The 25,878-nt window shown below is 36.7% G+C and overlaps 1 protein-coding gene across 1 annotated transcript in view; it reads left to right on the plus strand.

Annotated features, from left to right (window-relative positions):
- Positions 1 to 429: 429 nt before the first annotated feature.
- AQR (aquarius intron-binding spliceosomal factor) overlaps positions 430 to 25,878 on the plus strand; it is an 87,481-nt gene continuing 62,032 nt past the window's right edge. Inside the window, exons 1-11 of the mRNA XM_019725550.2 lie at positions 430 to 697; positions 5,267 to 5,323; positions 5,736 to 5,776; positions 9,247 to 9,282; positions 11,861 to 11,981; positions 13,979 to 14,119; positions 15,810 to 15,878; positions 16,941 to 17,041; positions 20,460 to 20,536; positions 23,568 to 23,632; positions 24,725 to 24,841. Coding sequence (XP_019581109.2) covers positions 623 to 697; positions 5,267 to 5,323; positions 5,736 to 5,776; positions 9,247 to 9,282; positions 11,861 to 11,981; positions 13,979 to 14,119; positions 15,810 to 15,878; positions 16,941 to 17,041; positions 20,460 to 20,536; positions 23,568 to 23,632; positions 24,725 to 24,841 — 900 coding nt within the window. The 5' untranslated portion in view covers positions 430 to 622. The remainder of the gene's footprint in view (positions 698 to 5,266; positions 5,324 to 5,735; positions 5,777 to 9,246; positions 9,283 to 11,860; positions 11,982 to 13,978; positions 14,120 to 15,809; positions 15,879 to 16,940; positions 17,042 to 20,459; positions 20,537 to 23,567; positions 23,633 to 24,724; positions 24,842 to 25,878) is intronic.

The raw sequence follows: 25,878 nt of genomic DNA on the forward strand, positions 1-25,878 counted from the left end.
ACCTTTAGGGGCATTGGCTATAGTTATTATCATGACTTTGGTTATGGTTTCACAGATGTATGAGTATGTGAAAACGAATCCAACTTTACACTCTAAACTTGTGCGGCTCGTTATGTCAATTGTTATCTCCAGGAATCTGTTAAAACCAAATCCCTCATGCTCGGTCTGTTTGTTTTCTTTTTCACTTCCGCTTCTTTTTCGGATCCAAAGAAACTAGATCTCCGGTTCTCACTCCTCCGTCTCTCGACCCTACCGCAAGAAACCTTCAGCGAACACGACTTTACTGGGCTCCTGTCCGCGACCTCAGTCCGGCTGGCTGGGTGTTTTCTCTGAAATTGCCGTTAGGTGGAGCGTGCGGCGGAGGTCGAAGCCCTCGCCTCTCTAGCGCAGAGCCAGCGCCTGCAGAGACTTCCGGCCCTTTTCCGGGCCGCTTCCGGGGGAATGTCCGGGCTGCTGGACGCGTTTCTTGTGGGACTGTGAAGGCTGAGGCTCCCCGGACCGGCGCGGATTCTAGCGTCGCGGGGGGAGGCCGCCGCAGCCGCCCCATAGAGGAACTGCTCCGGGTTCACCGCTGCTCGGAGCGGCCCTTTCTTTTCCACTGGAGCGGAGGGACGGTGCTGCCATGGCGGCCCCTGCTCAGCCCAAGAAAATCGTGGCCCCTACGGTGTCCCAGATCAACGCGGAGTTCGTTACCCAGGTGCGATTCGGCGCGCGCGTGTGTGTGCGTGTGTGTGTGTGTGTGTGTGTGTGTGTGTGGGTGTGTGTGGCTGAGGACGTCCAGGCCCCGACGCCTGGGGGTGGCATTTTCCGTGGGACTGGGAGCACTTCGGAGGCATTAGTTTATCAAGTCACCCAAGTCTTTTTGCCGAGTCTGTGCCGTGTGTCAGGCGCTGTGCTAGGTGCTGGGGATGCCACGGGGAAAGAGGCCGTCCTGCCCCGAGGAGTTCACGTCGCAGGGAAGACGGACACATAAAAAGGGAGCTAGTGTGCGAGCGCTGCTGTGTTGGTCCATAGGGCGCTGCACTGCTAGAAGGAACATCCCAGCCTGCCTTGGACTGGCAAGGACGTTTCGTACAGAGCTGATCCCGAACTGAAGCGTGAGAGAGGGATACGCTTTCTCTAGTAACCTAGATTGCTGAGCGTAGTAACAGCAGTGTAACGAGACACCTGCTCCCCGTAGATGCCTCTATGAAGAGGGCATTTCTGTGCTCCGAGAGCGCTCATTTAGAACCTGGTTACCGTATTGCCTTGTGAACCGCGCGCGGTCGGCTTTGAATAGGGAAGCACAATCCTGTAGCCCTCAGCAGTGTTCCTAATCTTTATTGGTTGCGTTGGGTCTTGGATAAGAGTGCAGGTAACTCAATGCAGAAGTTAATTGCCCCACCTGTTTCTTTCTTCTCTGGTTCCTGTCTCAGAGGATTGCCACGACAGAAGCTTCAGAGTCATTTTGTGTCCTCATTTTCCCATAACCCTCCCATTTCTGCATTCTAAATAATGTCGTCAGTCTTTCTGCTTCTCCACACCTCTGTACCTTCAGCTAGGTTACCACTGATGCTGCCCGGATCGACCCATCCTTACCTGTATTCTGGTCTGAACTCGTGCTCTCCTCTGGCCCATTCTTCATGTTGCTGTCGGAGTGATTTTACACCGATGCAAATCTGCTCTTATCACTTACCTTCTTCAAATGTTTAGAGTTCTAATTGATCTTCAGACAATGACCAGCATCCTTCAGAGTGTTTTGTGACCTAGTCTGCACTTGTATCCAGTTTCCTCTCTCTTTCCCTCTCTATCTCTGTGTTTTAGCCATACTGAACTTCATTTATTTGAATGTGTCATGCTATGGTTCAGCTCCTGGCCTTTCGACGTTGTTCTCTCTGCTTCATTTCCCCTCCCCCTTCCGTTTTATGGTTAATTCACCGTCATTCTTGATTACTTTTAAATTACAATTTAAACTAGATTAGATCTTCTTTTCCCCCATATACCTGCATTTTTGCAGTAAAAATCATTAGTTTCCTTCTCTCTTGGAGCTTATATTTTACAGGGATGAACCAGACAAACAGTATAGTTTCCGACAGTGATAAAGTGCTATCAGGAAAATGAAACGGGGTTGTTATAGTGACTGGGTGGGGTGCGTGAAAGACAGGAAAGTCGTCTCCCAGGTGACATTTGAGCTAAGACCTAAATGCAAAAAAAGGTGCCGGTTTTGGGAAGATCGGAACAAAGTCCAGGGAGTAGCAAGTACAAATGCCTTATGGTGTGAACATAAAGAGGCCAGGATGGCAACCACAAGTAACAGGGAGAATGGTATGCAAAGAGGACAGAGAGTATGTAGGGACCAGATCACATATGGTTTTGGAGGCTGAAGTTAGAAGTTTGGATTTTATTCTAAATACAGTAGATTTCAATTGCAATCCGGTGAATAATATTTTAGAAAGATCGTGTGGCTAATGTGTGGCAATTGAATGGGGGTGGGAGAGCAAAAGTAGTAATAGTCCATTTAGTCCAGGTAAGAGATGATGGTGGCTTCTACTTTTAAAAACTGAAGTAGACTGATACCGTATATTCTGAAACTAGAGGCAGTGGGACTTGATAATTGATTGTGGAGGGGTGGAGGAAGAGACAAATCGAACATAGCTTGACCAACTCGGTACATGAGCTGGACATTTACTGAGACAGGGAAGACTGGGAAAGGAGAAGGTTTAGTGGGGAAGGTCAGGACTTTTGTTTTGGCCATGTTAAGTGCAAGATGCCTAGCAGACATTCAGTTGAAAATGTTGAGAAGGCAGCTGAACGTATGAGTCTAGAGCTCCTTGGCAAGATCTGGGTTTGAATATAAATTTGGGAGTTGTTGACCCAAGGTGATATTTAAAACTGTAGGATTGACTGAGATGTCCTAGAGAATGTTTGTAAACAGATAATATGTATTGTATCCTGCTTTGAATTGTGAAAGCTGAGGCTTGAGACTGTCTCTCCTTTATTCCCATGTACTTCCAGCACCTAGCATTGTACTGTGTGATGAGTATTTGCTGGAAGAATGAATAGTGAATTAATGAATAAACATACCAGGGCATTAAGATATAGTGGGAGGAATGAACGTTCTCAGAAATCTTGCTTCATGATAGCTAACATTAATACCTAATATTTGCCAGATACTGTTTTTGGTTACCCTGGGCTGCAAAGATGAATAAAATGCGATCTTGTCTTCAGGAGTTCACAGTCTATGGAAGGAATCTTTAAGAGACTTAAAGAACTCTGATCAGAGTGCAGTATGATAAATGTCACAATAGCAACGTGAGGGAAATGCTTTGAGAGCAGAGTTTAAAATGATTACGTTGTGTAAGGAAAGACTTTCCAGAAAGAATCTTCTCATTGCAAAGTGCCATTTGAGATGGACTTTGAAACATAAATAAGAAGGTGGGGAAATTGGTTTTGTAGATAGAGGGGGTGTCTTGGATTTAGTTGGTCCTCCTCTGATCCCCACCTCTTCTGCCTCAGCACCTGGCACACCTGACCAGTTAAGGTGCTTTTTAATTATTATTGAGAGAATGAGATGTAGAGGTTAAAATTAAGTTTTAAGATATCTGAAACTTGTGACCTCACATTTTTATTCAACTGTTTTTATTTCCTTTTTGTCTTTCAGTAAAATTTATTTTGAACAATTGATGCTTTCATAGCTATACTAAAGCGGAGAATGGGAGGAGTTTCTATTTTACATGAGACTAGGGAGTATGGAGGAGGGCAGTGTGTTCCTGGAGGTACAGGTGTGTGAGGTCACAGGTTAGAACCCAAGGAAAAGGAGAAACTCGGAAAAAAGTGACATAATAGATGCCTAATAAATGTTTGCTAGACCTTTAATGAAGTAGAGATGTATAGTAAGCAGTTGGGATCAGAAGACAGGATTTACGTATTTATTTGGAAGTTGCTGAATCCATGAAGTTAGATCAGATTCAGGTCTCTTAAGGGAATAAGGAAATGATATAAGGAAAAGATGGCAGAGTTTGTGTGATGGCCCATAGGGAGCAAAATGAGGAAATGAGGATACCGCAGAATCATTGAGGGTGAAATGAGTGTTTTCTTTTGGGTTGGAGGGTGATCGGTAATTTGGGACAGTGTCATGTGAGTGGGACATTGCTGTAATGCTTTGGCGACTTCCTCAGGATCAACGTCCTGACCACTGCTAGGGAGGCTCTTTAAGTGTGTTGGCCGTGATACTTGGCTTTGGTAGCAAAGAAAACGTAGGTCCCATCTCTTGTGTTTCAATTAGGCGGGCAGGAAAGATAGATGAGCAATCAAATGATTAATAATACAGAAAGATAAGACTATAATAGAGTTACTTACAAAATGAAGGGAAGGAAGATTCAATTATCATCAAGTAGGGTTGAAGAAAGCCTCATACGTAGAAGAGGTAACATGTCAGATTTTACTTAATTCCTCCATTCATCCATGTGTCCGTGTGTGCATCCATCAGCTATTATTTGAGTGCCTCCAATATGACAGACATTGTGCAGATTAACCGTTTTATAAATATATTGAGTCTTTGTGATTGCCAGAGTTTTCTATTTTTCAGGAGATTGTAGCTTTGGTTCTTTTTAAAAAATATATCAATAAGACCATGTTGTTTCTTGAATATTGTATAATCCAGCTAAGTATCTGGAGACATTGTGTATATGTTTTTAAAATTCACAATTTCCAGGTAAAACCTAATCTGCTGAAATATAACATACTAGCTCGTGTTCTCTGTAATAACCCACTGATAGACTACAGTTTGTTAGGTTGTTTAGGTGTGTATGCGTGTGTACCAATTGTTTAAAGATTTGTTTTACAAATCAATGTTCCTGAAGATTTTGATTCTGTATTTTAATACTGGCTCAATCCTTACCGAATTGCAGTCTTGGGCAGCTCACCTAATCTTTCTAGACCTGGCTTTCCTTATCTCTATGCTGAAGATGGTTGACTGTGGTTATTCACTTTGCTCTGTTGTTTCCCTAGTGGTGGTTTAAAAAGTATGTAACATTTTTAAATTTATTATTATTTTTAAATCACAATAGCAGGGTGCAGTGCAGGGTATCAGTGGCATTTATTGAGTTGGGGCGAAGGGTGTGACCTGGCCTGCAGACCCATATAAATCCCCTTAGAAGCTAGAATTACTCTGCTTCCCAATGCATGTACTGCCCTGTTAAGAAACAGCTGTCACTGAATGATCTCAGTCTTTTTGTTCTTTTAATTAGAATCTGTGACTTACTGCTTATACTGTTTTCTTTTGCAGTTAGCGTGTAAATACTGGGCTCCCCATATCAAAAAAAAATCACCTTTTGATATAAAGGTAAGTATTTTTGGTTTGCAACGTACTTTTTGAATAGGCACACATTTTGTATTTCTGTTTTAAGAACTAATTCAACAAGGTTTTACAATTTTCCTGATCTTATGAGCTTTTATTTTCCCTAGAAATAATACAGACACATCATTTTAATGATTCTTTCTAGGACTGTAGTTTTTATATAGCTATAGTTTATTGTTTATCTTTTTCCACTACTTTGCTTTCTGTTATTTCCCATTTTAAGGACTGTAAATGGGATTAAGAAAAATCCCTTAATGTTATTTCAATAGCAGTAATGTTTGATAGCTTTCCTAAACCAAATTACTTTTTTTGTGTGTGTAATCTCAGTAATTGAAAACTACCAATATAGGGTCTGAAAATATTTTTTTTGAGATATTAAACATATTTTTAATTATAGGTCATTGAAGATATATATGAAAAAGAGATTGTCAAATCAAGGTAGGAATGACTTTAATTTTCATACGTAGGGATTAATTGGGACTAACGTGGATCGCTTCTGAACTTCTAAACCAAATGTGATCATAGCAGAATTTTCTTCTTTTTTATTTGTTCATCAGGAGAGATGGTGACTAGAAAGTCTTTATATCCAGCTGCAGAAGAGTCATAAGATATTTCTTTGTTTTCTAATTCTTGGCTCAGAATAGAGGGATTAACTCCATTAGGGTTTATTTTGTTTGGAAGGAATGTAGGGGGGAGTAAATACAGAGATTTTTAAATTTCAAGTTAATTAATGCAATTTATCATTTGCTGATAAATCTTTTTAAAACATTTTTTAAATATTATAAAAGTGAAAAATTATAATTAAGTACAAAATAATAAAATATGTATTTTATACGTAATGTATAAGTATATATGTAAAATAAAAATTATCTTGAAAAATATACAGAATGGGTTAAGTTTTAATAAATCTTTCCTATCGCTTAACCCTCGGTTTATTTATTTATGTACATTTCTATTTCAGTCCTGTGCCACTACTCACCTGAGATTTTTTTTTTTAAATAGGAAAGAGTTTATACTCTACATACCATTCTGCATAATGCCTTTATTTTCAAACAGTATGCCTTGCGCTTATTTCTATGTCTGCACCTGTAGATATATATGCCCCGTGTATATTTTAAAAGGATAATTAACTAAATGTTTTAATATGAAATAGAAGCATTTATGTTTTGAATGTCACAGACCTTATAAAAATCTCAGACTTGATATTTTTCATGTGTTTGAGTCTTAGGAGGTAAATTTTACTAAATATTGTGAAGGCAAATCCATGGCAGTGTCAAAACAAGAGTCTAGTTGTTTTGTTTTAATGATCAGTGAGCCGGTAGAAGTAGGCAGGGCCACCATGTTAAGGATTTATCTTTTTTAATTTGAAGATCTATGGGAAGCCGGTGAAGAGTTGTAAGCATGATTGTGACATTTTTTTAAAAATAATTTGGAGGTGACAAGACAGAAATTAGTTAATTTTGTATTATAGTAGTCAAGTTCAAGATGATAATGGCTTGGACTAGGTTGGCAAGTTGGAGAGAGTTGCCACTTTGAGAGAGATAGAAGTGAAGAGAAGTGGTGGGTGGTTGGATGTGGTGAATGAGGAAAAGGGAAGAGGAATCAAGACACTGAAGTTTTTGGCTCACATTGTTAGGTAATCAATGGTGTTGTTACTGACTCTTTCTGTTGTTGTTGGGGGTGGAATTGAATGTAGATCATTAGTTCACTTTAGCTGCTCAAGAGCCGAGCAGATGGAAATGTAGAATAAGCAGTTGGGTATCTGTGGAGGTGAGAAAAGAGAACTGGGTTGAGCCTACTGGCAGAGTAAAGTCTTTACTCATGGAGCTTACCTTCTAGTTCTTGTCTAGATACAAAAAATATACAGACATGTAATATCAGCAGGTATTAAGTGCTATGAATTAAGATAAAGTGTGGTTACAATATAGTGACAAAGTCTGCTATTTTGGATTGAATGATCAGGACATTTGAGTAGCTACATAACATGTGACTTGTTGATCTGAGGGTGGGTATGAATGAAATCACCCGAGGAAACTTAAGTAACGATGAGTGGGTAGATAAATTCTAAGATCCTTTTTTCTTGTGTGTTAAGGATATACCAATCAGAAAATTATCTTGAATCTTCTGAACTAATTCTATGCTGCTTTTCAGAACAGGCTTTCACTGCAGTGAATAGTAGTTGCACTTGTGTTTTTGTTTTCGTTTTGTCTTTAAACCTTTGTTTTTATATTTCTTGGAGACAGTTTTATATAACTAATAACTAAAAGCTGCCAATGTTTTTTAAGCTATACAGACTTGGCTAAGTTATTTTTAATTGCTGAAAGAGGTATAACTGTCATTGGCTGGGCTCATTTAGATTTATCATGGCACACTTAACAGCCTTTTTCTTGTACACAGTTTTGAATAATTGAATAAAAGTGAAATGCTTACATTCTGCCCCAAAACTCAAAGTACAAAAAGTTAAATGCACTTCTATAACACATAAAATGTAGTGCATGTTTAAGATTTTAAATGACCAGTTTTTAGACTAGTGCCTGTGGAAGCTGTGTTGCTGAGTTGTATGCTTACAGCATCTTCATTATTGGGGAATGGCTTGATGTAAGATTTATTAACTTGTTTGTACCCCATCAAAATAGGCAGTGTATAGCCCTAAGGTGCTCTTAATGTTATACATTAAGGTTCTTGTAATATACATTTTTTGCACATCAACCCTATTTCCCTAGGAGGCATCTGGGAATTAAATCTATCAGTTCTTAACATTTTTATGGTATAAATGATCATTTCTAGGATCTCAAATTAGATAGACCTTAAAATATCATATTGCCCATTCACCCCTGTAATGTGTGGGATATTACACACATGATTCGTATTTGCTATCCTTACCATTATCAAATCTGGCAAGCTTGTCTTAACATATTTTTATGTTTCCTCTCAGTGGACTGGCTGGCTGTAGAAGCCAGTTCCTTGGTAATGTTCTGTCTTTGTGCTTTTGCACAGGAAAAAAAAAAAACATCATTTCTTTCTCACTAAAGTTCTATGACATTGCTTGCTCAGCAAAACTATTTAAGAGATCAGAAATCAGTGAAAGAAGACTTTGACAGGATAATGGTCTCTTAGAGTATAATAAATTCATAATGCATACGCATTTAACTTTTAAAGCTAGAGGTTATATTTTCCAGTGGCATTGTTCTGGTGCTTTATTTCTAATACACAAAATGATAAAACTAAATTAGTGGACATTTGATCTGCCTTTGGAGAGATACTCTGTAGCTACGGCATCGTTTATTCATATACAAAAATACTTCTATTTGAAAAAAAAGATATCATAAAGAGAGATATCTGATATTCCCTCCTCAATTTTGTAATATTTTAGACTTAATGTTAAGACAACAAAGCATGTGAAAAGTCTGATTCCCAAGTTTGTGATATAGATACTTGTGCTTATAGGAGGGCATGACTTCAGAATATTTCTGTTTGTATATTAAATGAAAGAATGTTGGTCTGTGTTTAAAAAATTGAGATAGGCTAGCTTTTGGCAGTTGCATTCCAATTTTGTGAATATTAATGAACATTTGTGTTTTGGTTAAAATTATTTGGCTTATGAATCTGTGTGTTATAGTGCTGTATGTTGTAGTGTGTTGTAGTGCTAGTATGTTGTAGTGCTGATTGTGTTGTTATACGGGTACGTTAAGATTTGTTACTATTCTTAGGCAGTTTTTAAACATAAAATAAATTACCCTGAAACAAAACAAATCAAAAAATATAAAAGCAAATTAGCTTTCATTAGTGCATATTGATTATTCTGATATATGAATTGATATTAAAACAAAATTCCAAATTACATCGGCATTAATAACTCAAAAATGTTTATATTCTCTATTTAAATATTTTTATTCTTATATTTTTAGGTTTGCCATCAGAAAGATAATGCTCTTGGAATTTAGGTGAGTTAAAAGGTGATACTTTGATGAAGTTAAAGATGACAACATGATCTAACTTTTAGCTAAATTTTCTGTACATTACTGTGAGTGGTTAAGAAAATAATTCTGTTTTTGAAGATTCATGTCTTCATGGTTTGCTTATTTTGGAATATGTGTATGATAGCTTTTGTTTTCAAAGATGATGCTCCATTGTCAGTATAACTTGTATTTTGAGTTGTTTCTCACTAGTTAATACTTGTACAGTGTGTGCTGAGCAATTTCTGAACTCTTACTTGGTTTCTCTAGGAATCACTGGGAGTAAATTGGAGTGCATTCTAAGCCATTGTTTCCTTCCAGGCTAAGTTGTTACTACCAAGGCAGCCTTGTTCTGACCTAGCTACTTAAAAATATTTCAGACAAAAGAGAATGTATAATTTTTAGATTATGAAGGTAGATTCGATTAGATGACAACCAGCTGTGGCCAGTAGGCTGGAAATAAAAGCCAGGGTTGTTGATGATCATAACATTTCCCATTTATTGAATACTTGCCTTGTGCTGGGCACAGTGTTAAACATTTTATATACAGAACACTTACAACAACCCTGCAAAGTCACTATTATATTATAGTGAAGGAAGAAACTGAGCTCAAAGAGATTAAGTTGTTGAAGATGATGCACTTAAGTAACTGGCAGAGCTGGAATGCCAGCGTCTGATGCCAAAGCTCATTTTTCTGCCTCTTCTCACTACCTTGATGTCTAGAGGGCATGAGAGGTCAGAGTCTGTGTGTTAACAACTGTTACTCCCCCACACACTGGTTTGATCCTCACAAAAAAATGGCATAAAGTAGGTGTTCTTATCATTTTTACAGAGAGATGTTAAAGTTCATAGTTATGAATTAACCAGTAAATTGAGTACCTACTTTTTCCTACAAATGGTATTGTTACTGAATACTTGATCTCCTTTAGTCCTCTAAATAACCCCTGTTATTTTGTAGAGGAGAATACTGAGGCTAGAAAGTGGACCCCTCTGGCCCTTAGATTAATATGCCTTTTCCATCATATCTTGCTGTCTTTCAAGAAGACAGAAAAAAACCAAGAGGATGTGGATGCACAATTAGGATAAAACCAGAAATCGACGATTCTGGCAAACATCAAATACCAAGAGCATTGTAGGGACCAAGAGAGCAAGGAGCAGAACAGATGGAAGGTACCCCTGACAGTGAGCCGTTTTTAATAACTGAAAAAGTGGGGTGTTACCTTTCAGGAACTTTTATGTAATTTCTGTGTAAGAATGCAAATTTTGAACAGAGCAACTGCAGAACAACAGAATGAAGATCTTAAAATGTGATGGAGAAAAAGACATTACTCAGAGGAAGAAAGACAAATAGATTGATTGTAGACTTCTCAGTTGTAATAATAGAGAAAATAATGAGACTAACACAGGAAAAAAAATAACTATCAACTGAGGAAAAATTCTATGACCAGCTAAACTGTCATGAAATAAAGCTATTTCAGACAGGTTAACACTAACAGACTATTGCTAATAGAAGTTCTGAAGGACATAATTCAGGAAAAAGGAATTTAAACTTGTAAGAAAGGAATGAAATGAATCTTTATGCATTTTATTTATGAACGAGCACTCTGGTCTCTAACTTGAAGTCTTTTCACCATTATTTTGGGTAAAATACTACTTAGTTTCTTAGGTTCTTGCAAATTAAGCAAGGATTACTAAAGATAGACCCATGGAAATACCAATGTGAGCAGACCTTTGAAACATAAGAGGAAGTAGAAAAATTATAGCACATTACACAATCTAAACTGCTTAACTATATGTGTGTGTGTGTGCGTGCACACACGTGTGTAAGTGATTAAAAAGTTATGCATGTGGAGTGATTTAAAGTAGGAACAAAAAGTCCTGCTTTTTTTCATTAGTGCCTAAAGGTACAGCCCCATATAGCAGTTGAAGCTTATTACTACCCTGAATGATAAGAAATGGCTGTTTTGTTTTGGAAATCAGAAATATGTAATTTGGTTAGGAATATTTTCACCAAGGTATTAAAATAAGAATTTTGGCATCCTGAGGAGGAAAGGCCAGTTATCTTGAAAACTGACTTATGTTGAATACCTTGTAAGTTAAGTATTACAAAGCCTCTTTTTAATTGTGAGGTCTCTTGCTTAGTCTTTGGAAGTCATTTGGTCCTGATATGAGCTAGTGTTCATTTCTCAGATACATTTATCTGTGAAACTACCCATCATATATCATTTTGTTTTAGAGCTGATATTTGTCAGATATTCTTTTTTTACTCCAGGAAGTGCCGTAGATAAGGGAACATCAAGTGTTCTGATGGTGATAATTACACATGTCAGTAACCTTTGAAATGTATGAGTCTCATTCTCCAAAGCAGCATTTGTTACACATAAATTTGTAGTAGGTAGCAGTGACCTAGATTACAGGTAAATTTGTGAAGGATTCTCAAATTATGAATACAGATATTCAAAATGTTTTCAGAAAGTTGTAAATAACTATGTTTTTTTTCAGGTGAATGCCATATTACAATTGGTAGTGACTAATGAGATATTCTCTGCCTTTTCACTCTTCACAGCCAGTACCTTGAAAATTACCTGTGGATGAATTATTCTCCAGAAGTGTCCAGCAAGGCCTATTTAATGTCAATCTGTTGTATGGTGAATGAGAAGTTCAGAGAAAATGTCCCTGCATGGGAGGTAACAGATTTAATTACTTCATAGCTTTCATACTGTGCTCACATGAGCTATTATAAAGTAGCAGAACTTTTTACTGGTAATAAATAATGCTTTTAGAACAGAACTTCTCCAATATAAAGTAAATATTGAGAAAAAGAATAGATATATGAAAAATAATATTAAATTTCTTTCGGTTTCAATACTTCAAATGAATGTACTGTTAATTGAAAAATTAAGAACGGGGAGTTATGTTTCTATTTTGTGCTTGAAACAAATAATGTCATGGATTATAAAGACTTTTATATCAGACAAAGTGAAATTTATATTAATTAGATAATGCTCAAATCAGATAATGTTTTTAGTTCCTTGTTTCACAACTAGGAGTATGTATTTGTAGTTGTACATGAATAAAGTGGTGTTTCCACAGTCAGGACAAGTTTTTATATTGTAATTTAAGTTTTATCTTTGTCTCTGATTTAGGATCTGTTTTCCCTTTTTGAAATTTCTAGTAGACTGACATTTTCTGTTTGTGCTTTGTGTAATAGAGACTTGGTTAGTAGAGGTCCAAAATCTAGGTTTTCTTTGGTCATCATAAAGTGGTCAGTTCATCAAGAGTTTCTTCCCTTTCAGTCATACTTTGATGATAGGCATGGATGCTTGTCGTCTGTTTTAAGTGGATGGTTTCCAAAGTGAAAAGGTGTTAGACTCGTTGAGATAAAATGATGGTCACTTCTCAAATTCATTAAGTGACTACCATTTTATGGCAGAATAGAGCCCGTGGGCATTGTGTCTTACTGAGAGACCGTAAGGATTTCTTGATATTGCTTCAAACTGCTGTAGGAAGGGAGAGGGAAAGTCTTTTGAGCCAGAGAATGGCCTGATCAGTTTGCATGTTATGAAGACCACTTTGGTGATTAGGGCTTGAAATAGAGAAATGACAATACAGATTAAGAGAAGTGGTTACACATAGATTTAGAAAGTAGAATTGATTAGATTTGATAATTGAAGTAATATTAGAGAAGAGTATTATTTTCAATAACCTTCCTGGCTCAGGCAACTGAATAAAAAACAATGATGGTGCCATTTACCAAGATGGGTAAAAGGATTGAGAAATACTTTGGAGGGTACAAAATTGTTGATTTGAATTTTGGATTTACTGAGTTTAAATTACCTTTGGAATATGTAGATGAAATTGTCTAGTAGACAGAGGAATCTAAGGGTTACAGCTAAGGAGAGAAGTCTGGATTTGTATTTGAAATCATCAGCAGGTGGTAGTTGAAGTAATGGGAAAGATGCAAGAAAAATGAGGCTAGAACTGTAGGAGCACTGCCATATAAGTGACAAGGGACGAGGAGCCTTCAGCACATTCAAAAGGAATTGAGGGCTGGTGAGAGTCCATTGGACTTGACAGCCATACAACTTCAGGAAGGTGCTGGGGGTGGAAGCTTGTTCTAGAGAAGTGATTGAAACCAACTAGTGTAGACCACACGTTTGGAGCACTTGTCTATGAAAGAAGAGAGATGTGGCAGAAACTACGTGGGAGGTAGGTCAGAGAGGCTTGAATATATTTATATTACTTATATTTTTTAAAGACATAGATGTGAAGAGTAAAGAGGGACTCTGCAACAGGAGAGGTTGTCCTTGAGATTAATTCGAGTGGGAGCACTGTAGTTTTTGCTAAACATGTTGTTTCTTTTGTTTAAATCAGAAGACTTAAAATGCTTCAGATCCTTTAATAAGACAGCAAAGCCTGAGCTAATTACAGGCATAATCCACAGAATGAAAAATAAAGGCATTAACGCCATTATTTTATTAACCAAAGATTTCTGCAACTCTCACATAGTCCTGCCAGAAACCTATATTTGACTCGCTACCATTAATATAAGTAAGCAAATAATCTTTCTGTACTTATTTGCTTTTGTTAATAGACTCCTAAAAAGTGTACCCATGCTTGTTTAAGGGAGAAAAAGAGGTGAGCAAGCCATTTCAAGATGAATTTTTATTGTTTGTCTTTTCAGACTTTTAAGAAGAAGCCAGACCACTTCCCATTCTTTTTTAAGTGTATCTTGAAAGCGGCATTGGCTGAAACTGATGGTGAATTTTCACTCCATGAACAGACGGTGTTACTGCTTTTTCTTGATCACTGCTTCAATAGTTTGGTAAATGTTATTTTATTTTTTGGGGGAACTTTCAGGTTTTCTTGTTCTTTTAAGTTGAAGTAGATGAGATTACCTCTGTAGCCAACTCTTCATTCACAGTAGTGGGGAGTGAGGATAATACTAACAGCTCAATTTTAGCCCCTTCTCAGTAAACCATTTTTGTATAAGATCTGTGTGCCTTTTTAATAAATTTGGACTTGGCCTCTCCGTTTTTCAGATAGACTCTAAGAAAAATAATAAAGAGAACTGAAATTTTCTCAGGTAGAGCAGCAAAGCGTCTGGTTAATAGGAACTTTGAGTAACGAGATCTGTGCCATAAGTTCCACACAAAAATAGTTTCCTTACTCTTCAGTCATAACTTCATGCACAGGCTGCAGTTCAGTGGGAGAGTTGTTTTGAGTTGATTGATCAGGAGCAATTGTGGATGCACTTTGAAAATCTCTGGGGTTGCATATGATACATTGTGCATCCTTCATAAGCTTATCTTCTGATAAAATTAAACATTTACAGTAATTAATATTTTATTTGTGCTTCCCTACTGTGGTTATCTGAAAGTAGATACCTATTTATTTAAAGCTAAGTGCTTCTGAATTGATAGTGCATTTAGACCCCTGCGGGAGAGTGCATGTGGTTCTTTCTTATCCTAAAGACTGAATGTTGATAGATGGATGATTATTACCCGTTTTCATGTACTAGGTCACATGGATCTTGTAAAGACATAAAAATGATGCCCCCATTGGATGCCACTGTTAAACCTCATTTATTAAACTAAACAAAACAAATACGAATATATATTGATGTACTTCCTTATCAAAAATTGAACAGAAACAAGATTTAATTAGTATTAGTTTGGTGCCGGGTTTAATTAACTTAAAAGCTAACTTACTGAAATGCTGTATGTTTTTAAATACATAAATTGCTGTCAATTCTCGTTATTTGAGGTAGTTCTGTAAAGTAGCTGCAAACACTGAATTAGCTAAAACGGAACCACTGCTTCTAGGGAGGATCTAGGGTTACATTCAGCAAGCCTCTGGTCACAACACTTTCATCAGCCAATCCGTACAGAACCTTGTTTTATGTGTGTTTCTGTTTAGAGACACCTCATGTGATAGGTATTGTTGATTCATTAATGTTAAACTCATAGCCAACAGCGCTTCAACTTACATCTGAACGAACCTCATGTAACATATTTTCTCCACAAGGCACATCATAGCCTTCTTGAGCCCAGGAAGCCTAGACAGACTTCGGCCCTGTGCTTGGGGACCATGTTAAAAAGCAAAACCACCAACATAAAGCACAAAAACAAGAAGTTAGCACTAAGTAGACCGCGTAAAGGACACTTGCTTGTAGGAGAGCTGAACAGGAAGGCATAGCTTGCAATGCACTTGGACCACTCACATTTTTTGTTGCTCTGTGTTGACTGTGAGGTACTGAAAGCATCAGGAATATTGAGTTTGGGGTTACAAGTACGGTTTTTGCAAGTAGTTGAATTCCCAAACATAGAATTTACAAATAATGATACTGTATCTTTTTTAAAAAGTATTGAATGTCTTAATATCAAAATATCAAATATTGATTTGGTGGTATGGCTCCCCTCCCCGGACTTAAAAAGGCAGTATGCTCCTTATGTGAAGATTAAAGTTAAAATGCTGGTGTGTTTATAAACTTGTTTTCTTCGTGCTTTAAACAGGAAGTAGACTTGATACGAAGTCAAGTACAGCAACTTATCTCCCTCCCAATGTGGATGGGCTTACAGCCTGTAAGTATCTCATTTCAGAAACTACGTGTATATATGTTATAAGTGGAATGTGGTTTTTAGACTGTGTAGCTTTAATATGCATATAAAATGGTAGCTAAAAATCCCCTTTCTTGCTTAAAAACATTTATCTTATTTACTATGCATGAACTTAATCATAGATGTAGTTTTTCAGTTTTACAGTTTTTGTATACAAGCTAATAATATATTTCACCTAATTTCAATATTGTAAGGTGAAATAAGGTAATATCTATTGAGCTCATAGAGAAGGGGGGTTAATTTAGCAAAATGTGGTTATTCTTGTGTTTGTCTTTGGATGAGACTCAATACAGACTTGAATTTTTATTTTCGGTGATTGGAATATACGTAGAGCTATAGGAGAAGGTCTGGATCATGTTGATTATTAACGACTTCATTTTTTTCATCAAATCCTTATTGATAATACATGCTGGCATCAAAGCCAGATTTTCACAACAAACAGATCTTATGGAAGTAAAGTAAAACTATCAAATTTCAGTATAATACTTTATTCAGGATTCTATTTCCTGCATGTGGGTGTTTTTGCAGGTACTCCAATACGCAAGCTCATTTATAAGTACCAGTTAATGGGGATGAAAACAGACACAAAGAAATAATTAATAATAAGTTAAAAACTGCTTAGGGCCATGAGAAAGAATATGGTGATATGGACATTACCTTGTTTATTTGTGATATCTGTTTTATGTTAATTGTTTCAGACTCATTTTTCAAACTTTAGTCATTATGCTCATAAGTGTTAAATCTCATTATTTTCAACTTGAAATCCTTAATTTTAGAAATAAGAATTTAAATAATTGAGCTTAAAATCTTGAAAAGGCAGTTTCTTTTGTCTTATTTTTTTTTCTATTAACAAGTGATAGAATTGAACAGTTTTTGAAAATACAGTTATTAGTTTCTTAGTTTTCAGATTTTGTCATATTGCTTTTCAGGTTTTATCCCATTGCTCTGTGTTGTATCTATATATCAGAAAAGTAGCTAATAGTTGATCAAGGTTACTGATGATTTAATATCACATTACTCTTTCAGGCACGATTGGAATTAGAATTAAAAAAGACACCTAAGCTAAGAAAATTCTGGAACTTGATTAAAAAGAATGATGAAAAGATGGATCCAGAAGCAAGAGAACAGTATGTTGCCAAAGCTTTGTTCCATGTTGGTTTATTATGCTGGGGTGTGGATCTTAGATGATGTTGACTGGTTTGTTGTTTCCTTTACATAGTGCTGAAACAAATAAATGTCTAAGAGGTGTTTTTACCACCTTTTTCTTCTTTCCCTTCTCTCTGCCACAGTGATAAGTGTATCAGTGGTCTTCTCCCTGCCTCTTGTCCATAGTCTGTCTGTCACGGATGGGTCACAGATGTTCTCCACAATCTTCAAGCTATCAATTCAACTTTTCTTTTTCTTACTCCGTCACTCGTAACAGTGACCTTTATACAGTCCATCCATAATTCATTCATTCTTTCAACAAATATTGAGTGTTTATTGTTCTGCTAGGTACTATTCTAGGTATAGGAGAGAAAGCAGAGAACAAAATGGAGTCATTCCTGCTCTTGTGGAGCTTACATTCTAGTTGGGGAGATAGCGATAAGCAGCGGAATTATATAGTATATTAGATGGTTATCCATGCTAAGGAGAAAAATCAAGTGTAAGGATCAAAGAAGCAGGTAAGGATTATGACTTATTTTAATGGTAATTATTATCAATTGGGAAATGTCTGGTAGCAAGCATCTATTTCACTGAACAGAGTGTTATTAGTAGGACATGGGAAGGATTTGCATACTCTAAGAGGTATGTTTCTCTCTGCCTCTTTGAGGCTAACTGGTCTGACTGCTCTTGCCTTTTTTATCCCATGAGTGTACTAGCAGTAATCTTTTTTTCGCTCCACCTTTAATTGCTGTTTTCCATCCACTTCTTTACACCTCTCTCTATCTCTCTGTCTCTGTCTCTCCCCCCCCTCCCCCGCCATGTGTGTGTGCGTGCGTGTATGCTCAGGACTCACTTCCCTTGGGCCTATGATAACTTCTTTTGACTCCGTCTTATTTTTTTCCCCCACTTAGGAGAGTAGTCTGTTCATGTATAGATAGTAACTGAAGCCATGAATATGGGTGAGGTTATCTAGTGAGGTATGTAAACCATGAAAAGAGAGTTGAGGACAAAAAGAAGTGAAAGTTGGAATTACGCGTGTGGTTACTGAAAATGGGAGGAACTAAGAAAAGCTGGATGCCATACATGAGAATAAGGGAGTGAGAGCTATAAGGGCAGGATTATTAGGGTCAGAGTAGGAATATCCCTTCTTTAATTTCCAACTCTAGTCTCATCTCATTCATGGTATCTTTCCAACCAGCAGCCTTTGACTAGAACTAATTACATGATATCTTTGCATCATTTGACTACTTTTTTAAAAATTCTCTTCCTATTATCTCAGTATGATTTAACCCTAAATCTCTCTGATCCTGACTTCTGTGCTTTCCTGTCTTCATGTAACTCTCTGCTGTATACTTCTATTTGGACACATTGCCATGAACTCCAATTTGGCTTAATTAAATAGTCATTGTTTTTTCCTCCCAAGCTCACCTTTGTGCCCAGTTTCTCTTAATTCTTTTAGCCATTTGGGCTTGCAACACTCTAATTCTCTGACTATATCCAGTCAGCCAGTCCTGTTGTCCTCCCTCTCATTTCTTGTCTATTCACACTGCTGTTGTCGGGCCTTTACAGCGTCTTGACCAAACCACTACAATAAATTCCTATTTGGTGTTCTTTCTAGCTTTCCTACACAATGAGCCTAACTAGCCATCTTTGTAGAAAATTATGTATAATTCGTCATATTCCTACTCACAAGGTTTCAGTGGTTTCCTCATTCCCATAGGATAAATGCTAGACTCCTTATAGTGACATTCAAAACCACCAACTAGGAGCGGACGGGTGTCTCAGTTGATTAGAGCCCGAGTTCTGGGCAATGGGGCTGCTGGTTCGATTCCCCCATGGGCCAGCGAGCTGTGCCCTCTGCAACTACAATGAAGTCAGTGAGCTGCCGCTCAGCTCCCGTGTGGCCAGATGGCTCAGTTGGTTGGAGCGTGGGCTCTCACCACAAGGTTGCTGCTTCGACTCCTCGACTCTTGCAAAGGATGGTGGGCTGTGCCCCCTGCAACTAAGATTGAACACAGCACCTTGAGCTGAGCTGCCGCTGAGCTCCCAAATGGCTCAGTTGGTTGGAACGTGTCCTCTCAACCACAAGGTTGCAGTTCGACTCCTGCAAGGGATGGTAGGCTGCACCCCCAGCAACTAACAATAGCAACTGGACCTGGAGCTGAGCTGCGCCCTCCACAACTAAGATTGAAAGGACAACAACTTCACTTGGAAAAGTCCTAGAAGTACACACTGTTCCCCAATAAAGTCTTCCCCAATAAAGTCCTGTTCCCCTTCCCCAATAAAATCTTTAAAAAAAACAAACGGAAAAAACCACCAACTGTTTCGTATGACTCTCCCAAATCGCTGGGCTATTCATCATTTCTTAAATATTCCTTCCCTAAGTTCCCTTTCCCCTCTCCACTCCACTTGATTAAAGGTTAACCTCCTAGACACTTCGAGACCAACTACTTTAGGCCACAGTGACTTCTAAAACAAGCTGTATATTTTTTATTGAAACACCAGCTGTTTATGTAATGGTTAGACTATGTATAGTTGCTTAGAGTATTGTTCTACAATTAGACTTAGCAAGGTTTGACATTCAGTTGCTGTGACTTTGGGTAAATTACCTCACTTCTTTGAGCCTCAGTTTAAAACTGGGACAACAGTACCTATTTCATAGAACCATTCTCAACATTAAATGAGATTATTCATGTGAAGTATTTAACATAGCTCAAATCCTGGCACAGTAAATGCTCAATAAATGTCAGCCAGTTTTATTAATTACACGCTCTTTTGTATTACTAATTATCTTTATATTATATGACTTGTCATCTCAAATGTGTTTTAGTCATTCCCCTCCTTTGAATTTCCAGCAGGACTAGAATAATCATTTGCAGCTATCCAATACCTGGTGATTGTTGATTAATTGGTGCATAGTGCATCTTAAACTAGTAAGGAGCAAAAAATTGTTTTTTTAAACGAACATTTAATTTTTAGACATTGTAATACTCTATTATATTTAAAACTTTAAACATATTAAAATATAAAATTGTTCATCTCATTTTTAACTACATACTTATACATTGGGTTTTTAATGTGAAGGACAGGCTATAAATGAAATTTTGAAAACTCCTTTCTTGTCCTGACCTTTAAAACAAGTGAAAACTTTTACAGTAAGAAGAAAAAGGTGCTTTCTTAGGTGGCTTATTGGGCCTGTACTGAGGCTCTTCTTTTCTTCATGGAGAGCTATGCTTACGTATTATACAAAGAAGAAGCTTTGTCTTCAAATTATAGTCCCAATTTCAGAGAGAAATGGAACATTTGAACAGTGTAAGAAAGGCTTGTTCATTAAAATTTTGCTTTTGAAATAATTATTTTTCAAAAAGAATTTGGTCAATGTTTTATCTCTCATTTTAGAGCCTACCAAGAAAGAAGATTTCTTTCACAACTCATCCAGAAGTTTATCTCTGTGCTGAAGTCAGTCCCACTTTCCGGTAACTATCTTCTCTTACACAGCTTATTTGTGAAGTTATTTAGATGGCTCTGTAGGATTTACTAATCTCTAGTCTAAAACTGCTCTTAGAATGATTTTAAATTGTAATGACAAAGTGTATGCCCTCCCCTTTTCAAATATTTTACCAGTCTGAATGTTAGGACTGCCAAAAAATTCATATATTTTAAAGGCAACAGCATGATTATTGGAGTGTTCATTTATTTAGCAAATATTTTTTGAGCTGGCTTGCAAGACCCAGGTCCTGAGCAAGGAGCGGGGACACAGTGGTAAAAGGACAATCACAGACCCTGTCCACGTGGCATTTACAGTATGGTGCCGAGTAGTGTTTTTAAGTGACGTCAAGTATTGTTTGGAGGGGAAGAGGAAAATTATTTTTGAGATACAAGGTACAAGAAGAAATGGGAAGGATTTCCCTCCATTGAGTATATACTATGTAAAGCATATGATTATAGTACATATAGATATATATACATGTGTCTATACTATAGGTGTGTGTGTGTGTGTGTTATATTTCTATATGCCAAGCAGGGCTAATTACATCATGCTGTATTTACAAGATTTTTATAAGCATTTAGTGAATGCAAATTGAATAATATTTACTTAATAAAGGTGTATATGAGCTATGTAAGGTATGTCATTGGTTAAAAATGTTTTATTTACTAACTGGAATATAAGAGCAGCTCTCTAGATGTATTATATTTATATTTTTGCATCAGATATTGTAGCTTTCTTTAAAGTAAAATACAACAGAATTACTTACAAATGCTGACCATCCAAGTAGTATTTTTAGAACTGAGAATCATACCTATAATTCAGTGAGGAATAGACACTAATGGTATAAATCATGATTTGGGGCATAATGTTATTACCAGCATCAGTATAAAGAAAAAGTTATCATATGCTTATAATCTAAGTCACTTAATATATTTAAGTCTTTCAGTTAAGTGGCTTATACCTGGAAAGAGGACTTATTATATTGATTTGGTTTTCTTGCAACAATTAGTATTAATGCATGCTTAGAACTGCTAATATCTCTAATAGGATCATAATAATTGATGTCTCTGACTATGGAATGTTTGTCTAGGGTCGTCTAGAAAGGTATGAAAATCAAGTAACAGCAACAACATCATAGGGCCTGCAGTGATTTTAACAACCTACAAACCACTAACTGTTGCCATTATTGTTTATATTGTCAGAAAACAAAATTTCTTAGATTGGTCTTGAGCTTCAATCAAAATTTTACTCGCTGGCAAAGGAACAAACAGATGTTGAAAACAGTGTGTTGGTTCAGAGAGGCTATAAACATAGATTGCTTATACAGTTAGGAAATAGAAAAGTAATTTTGAACAGAATAAGAAGAATTGTAGTTTCATTTTACAATCATTAAAAACATGTCCTTATCAGTTGGTTCTAAAGGAAATCTGTATTGCATGATCTGAGATGTCAGGACAGCTGTCAAATGAAAAACACACACAATACACATAAGAAGCAAATGATAAGGATATATTGACATCTGAAATTGTAATAACAAGGTTTCAACTTTGAACAGTATGCCCAGTAGGGCTAACTAATTGAAAACATGCAGCTTTATCCTCCAGGGCTCAGAAGTTGAGCACCAACCATCATGTTCAAATTTTAAACAGGCCATTGCCAGTAATTTTCTCAAGCTATAAATAAAAATACAGAACATAGAATTTGCTCACTTTTTAAAGTTTGGGGAAAAAATGTTTTCCTTTGACTTTAATAAGTACAAAAGATAGCAATAGAGGATTGGTTTGAATAGATTTAATTTAAAAGTTGCTCCTTTAAATTTTTTAGTTTCAACAGTTGTCTGACCTAGACTACCTCTCAGAAAACCTGGACTCCACTTCTACCAGCCATTACTTTGTTCTCTACTTTTTTCAAGTCATTTTTTCTGGTCCTCAGTGTCTCACCTGGAAAATGAAGAGCTAGAATAGATGGTCTATATGGTCTTTTCCAGCTGTGAAGGTCTGTGGTTATGTAATTTCAGGGTCTGGATTATGGGCATGGAAAAGTTCCAGTTAACAGTTCTGTATGTTAGTCACAAAAGTATTCACATTTCTTTTTCCACATAAAGCCCTCCATTTTCCTGTATACTGCAAATAAATTCGATAAGTGGATTTACTAAGCATTTGTAGGGTATCTTCTACAGGTCTAGCACTGCAGTAGTCCCTGCTGGGAGTCCTTGGACTAAGCAACAGTTAGGACCCTGAAATTATCCTTTTTAATTGAAACAATCTTGGTAGGATGGTTTTAGCTGGTAAAATGGTAGACCATTTCCTTGCATTTGAAAACAGAAAAACAAACGTGTACTCTGAAAGTATGTCATGTCACAAGGTTGTAATTATTTTAAAACAAAAATAAATATTAAAAAAATCGTACATTAATGCTCATGAATAGAATAAGGTAGTGATTTAAAAATATTTTATTCTATGTGTCATTGGCATTTTAATGTCAAAAGGAATATATATACTGGGAAAAACGTCATAAAAATTGTACCTTTAATTAGCTTGGTGTGTATCTTTCCCACTCATAATCTTTGTATGTATACATGTATGCATACATGTATGTGGTTTTTTTGCATATGAAAGTCCTAGAAGTTTAGTATATGAAGACAGTAAGGAAAGTAGGTTGAGTATTTACAAAAAAATGCCTTTCTATGTCCAAGTTTTTATATCCAAGTTTTTCAAAATCTAATTATTTAGCACAGATTTGTAAAAGTTAATACTTTAAAAATGTTTTTGCAAATCTTATTTTTATAATGTGTTTCTGACCTAAGCTAGGTTTTTCATTTTCTTACATTTGTAGAGCTAAATGGTAAGACCTGCCTGTTTTTAAAATCTAAGTGATGTCTTTTGAATCATAGTTAGTCCAATCCTGATGAATAAGAGACAAATGACCTTGTTTTAAATAACTGCCAATTTTAAGTTACAGTACCACAGAATGACCTAAGTAAGAAAGTTCTAACACATTTTCTCTGTTATGTCTAGAACCTGTCACTATGGACAAAGTTCATTACTGTGAAAGATTCATTGAACTTATGATTGATCTAGAGGTAAGTGTGCGGTGACTTTTCTGTTGTATAATAAGGAGGCTAAGATGAAGCACATGACTATGAAATATTTATCACCTCAAACTGGCCTCAGTTAGTTTATACCTATTTCAAGGTGTCTCACAGAAAAAGAAAGTTCAAAATCAATTGACCCTTAACGTTTTCAGATGGCTGCTATTTGTAGAAAAAACATTATTTAATATAGTTATTAAACATGAGTTTAGCAATGGCAGTTTATTTTCTCTTCATCGAGTTTAAAATAGTGGCTGAAATCATGGGTTTATGGCCTTCTCTTTAATCTCACTTTTTCAAATGTGCCTAATGTGATTGATGAAGAAAGATACAGCTGCTATTGTCAATTTTTAAAATTGAGATTCTTAAAGATTTCATACTATTAGGTGAAAGATTTTGATGGAAGGTTCAGATGCAGACTTGGTGTAGTTCAGATAGAATTCATTTCCTTGCCTTTTCCTCTTTAATGCAGGTAATTGAAAGACAATCCTTTCTGTTTGTTCCTTATCTGGAAAGGTAGGGTAGTTTCTTCACATGAGGATTAGCGTGTTGGACTAGCCATTATTCGTGAGATCTTCATTCAGATTCTCGCTTTGCCAATAACTAATTTATACCCTCTGAGGATCTCATAACTTCATCTATAAATAATGAGGGTGTTTGATTAGATTAGTGGTTTTCAAACTGATTGTCACCGTTTCTCAGCACTGTCTTGCTGACTGTCATTGGGAATGAAGAAAGTAGAAACCAAAAGAGGAATTTCCACTCAGGGTTCCCACTCCCTTTTCTCTGAAAGCAGCCCCATTTTTAAAACCTACACACAGTACATACTGGGATTTCATATAGGATTTTGTTCGAAAACTACTGGCTGAGATATCTGAGATTATTTTCCAGTACGTACTGTATTTTACTGAGGCATATTAACAATGAGTTTATTTACAACGGATCTTGCTTTGTGCACGGTATCTTTGGGAGAGTTGAGGGTACTTTGGATGTGATTGACACTTTTGAGTTACGTATCAGTAGATTTCACCTTTAGCTGCAGAGAACCTGCAGACTTACTGCTATGGTATTTATTTTTTCTAGGCCCTACTCCCCACAAGGCGTTGGTTTAATACCATCCTGGATGACACCCACCTTTTGGTTCACTGTTACCTTTCCAATCTTGTTCATAGGGAAGAGGATGGCCATCTTTTTTCCCAGGTGAGCATTGATGTATCTGAACATACTTTCTGTTTTCATTTCCAAATTGAACTTTTTCGTGCAACGGGGAGTACCAGGGCATGACACAAAGTAAGTTTTGCTTTATATTGAATTACATAATGAACATTCCTAATTAGTCATTTTTAAGTAAAAATCAAGTCTTAATGTACAAAATGAATGCATTCTTGTATAGGTGGCCTCTTGTGATGATACAACCTTTTGTTAATCATATGTGATTTTATTATTGGATTAAATGATGTGCAACGTAGTTCCACATACTCACATATTTTGATTTTACTATTTCAGGCGAACTATGCCCTAATACCATGGCTCTCTGTCCATGAGATGATGGCAGAGGCAGTTGGTGGCACAGAAGTGTATTTAAGCTTTATTTAAACTAAAATACAACAGAATTTGCTTCATCTGCTGCCTTGAGAAGGAAGGCAGTGCACTTTGTTTGCTAACGTGGATAGGAAGATGAAGTATTATGGTTTTGCATTTCCTGTAGTGTCATCCAGAAGAAAAATCTTCTAACAAACTACTCACACTTGCGTTTCAATGAGATCATAGTTAGAGTGACAATTTTTGTGTTTACATATTTTAAGAAATCTTTTATCTTGTATCTGTGAACATTCTTTTTTTCCTTATTCTCATTAAATCCCAGTAATTGCTGCATATATTAAATCCTAATATCTGATCTGCCACACATTAGAGTTAAGAATAATATAAATATTTGGGGTGAAGGCAGCCAGTGGACTCTGTTGCTACAGCCACAGGGCAGGCCTTTCTCTAACACTAGGAACTAAGCCAAAGGAAGGGCTCAGTGGCCATGGAGACTGAGGAAAGGAATAGATTATTTAGCTTTCCCCACGTTGCTGTTTTTCTGTCATAGAAGCAGCACATAGGGAAGAGTAGCTCCAATTATAAATTCCGAAACCCTCATTCAGAAAATACTAAGTGGTGTAAGTAAAGCACCTCAGGAGTGCCTTCTGGAGGTATAGCTCTATAAGTTTGCAATGACGTAGATAATTTTTTTT

Source organism: Rhinolophus sinicus, linkage group LG03, assembly GCF_036562045.2.
Source record: "Rhinolophus sinicus isolate RSC01 linkage group LG03, ASM3656204v1, whole genome shotgun sequence".
Taxonomy (NCBI): domain Eukaryota; kingdom Metazoa; phylum Chordata; class Mammalia; order Chiroptera; family Rhinolophidae; genus Rhinolophus; species Rhinolophus sinicus.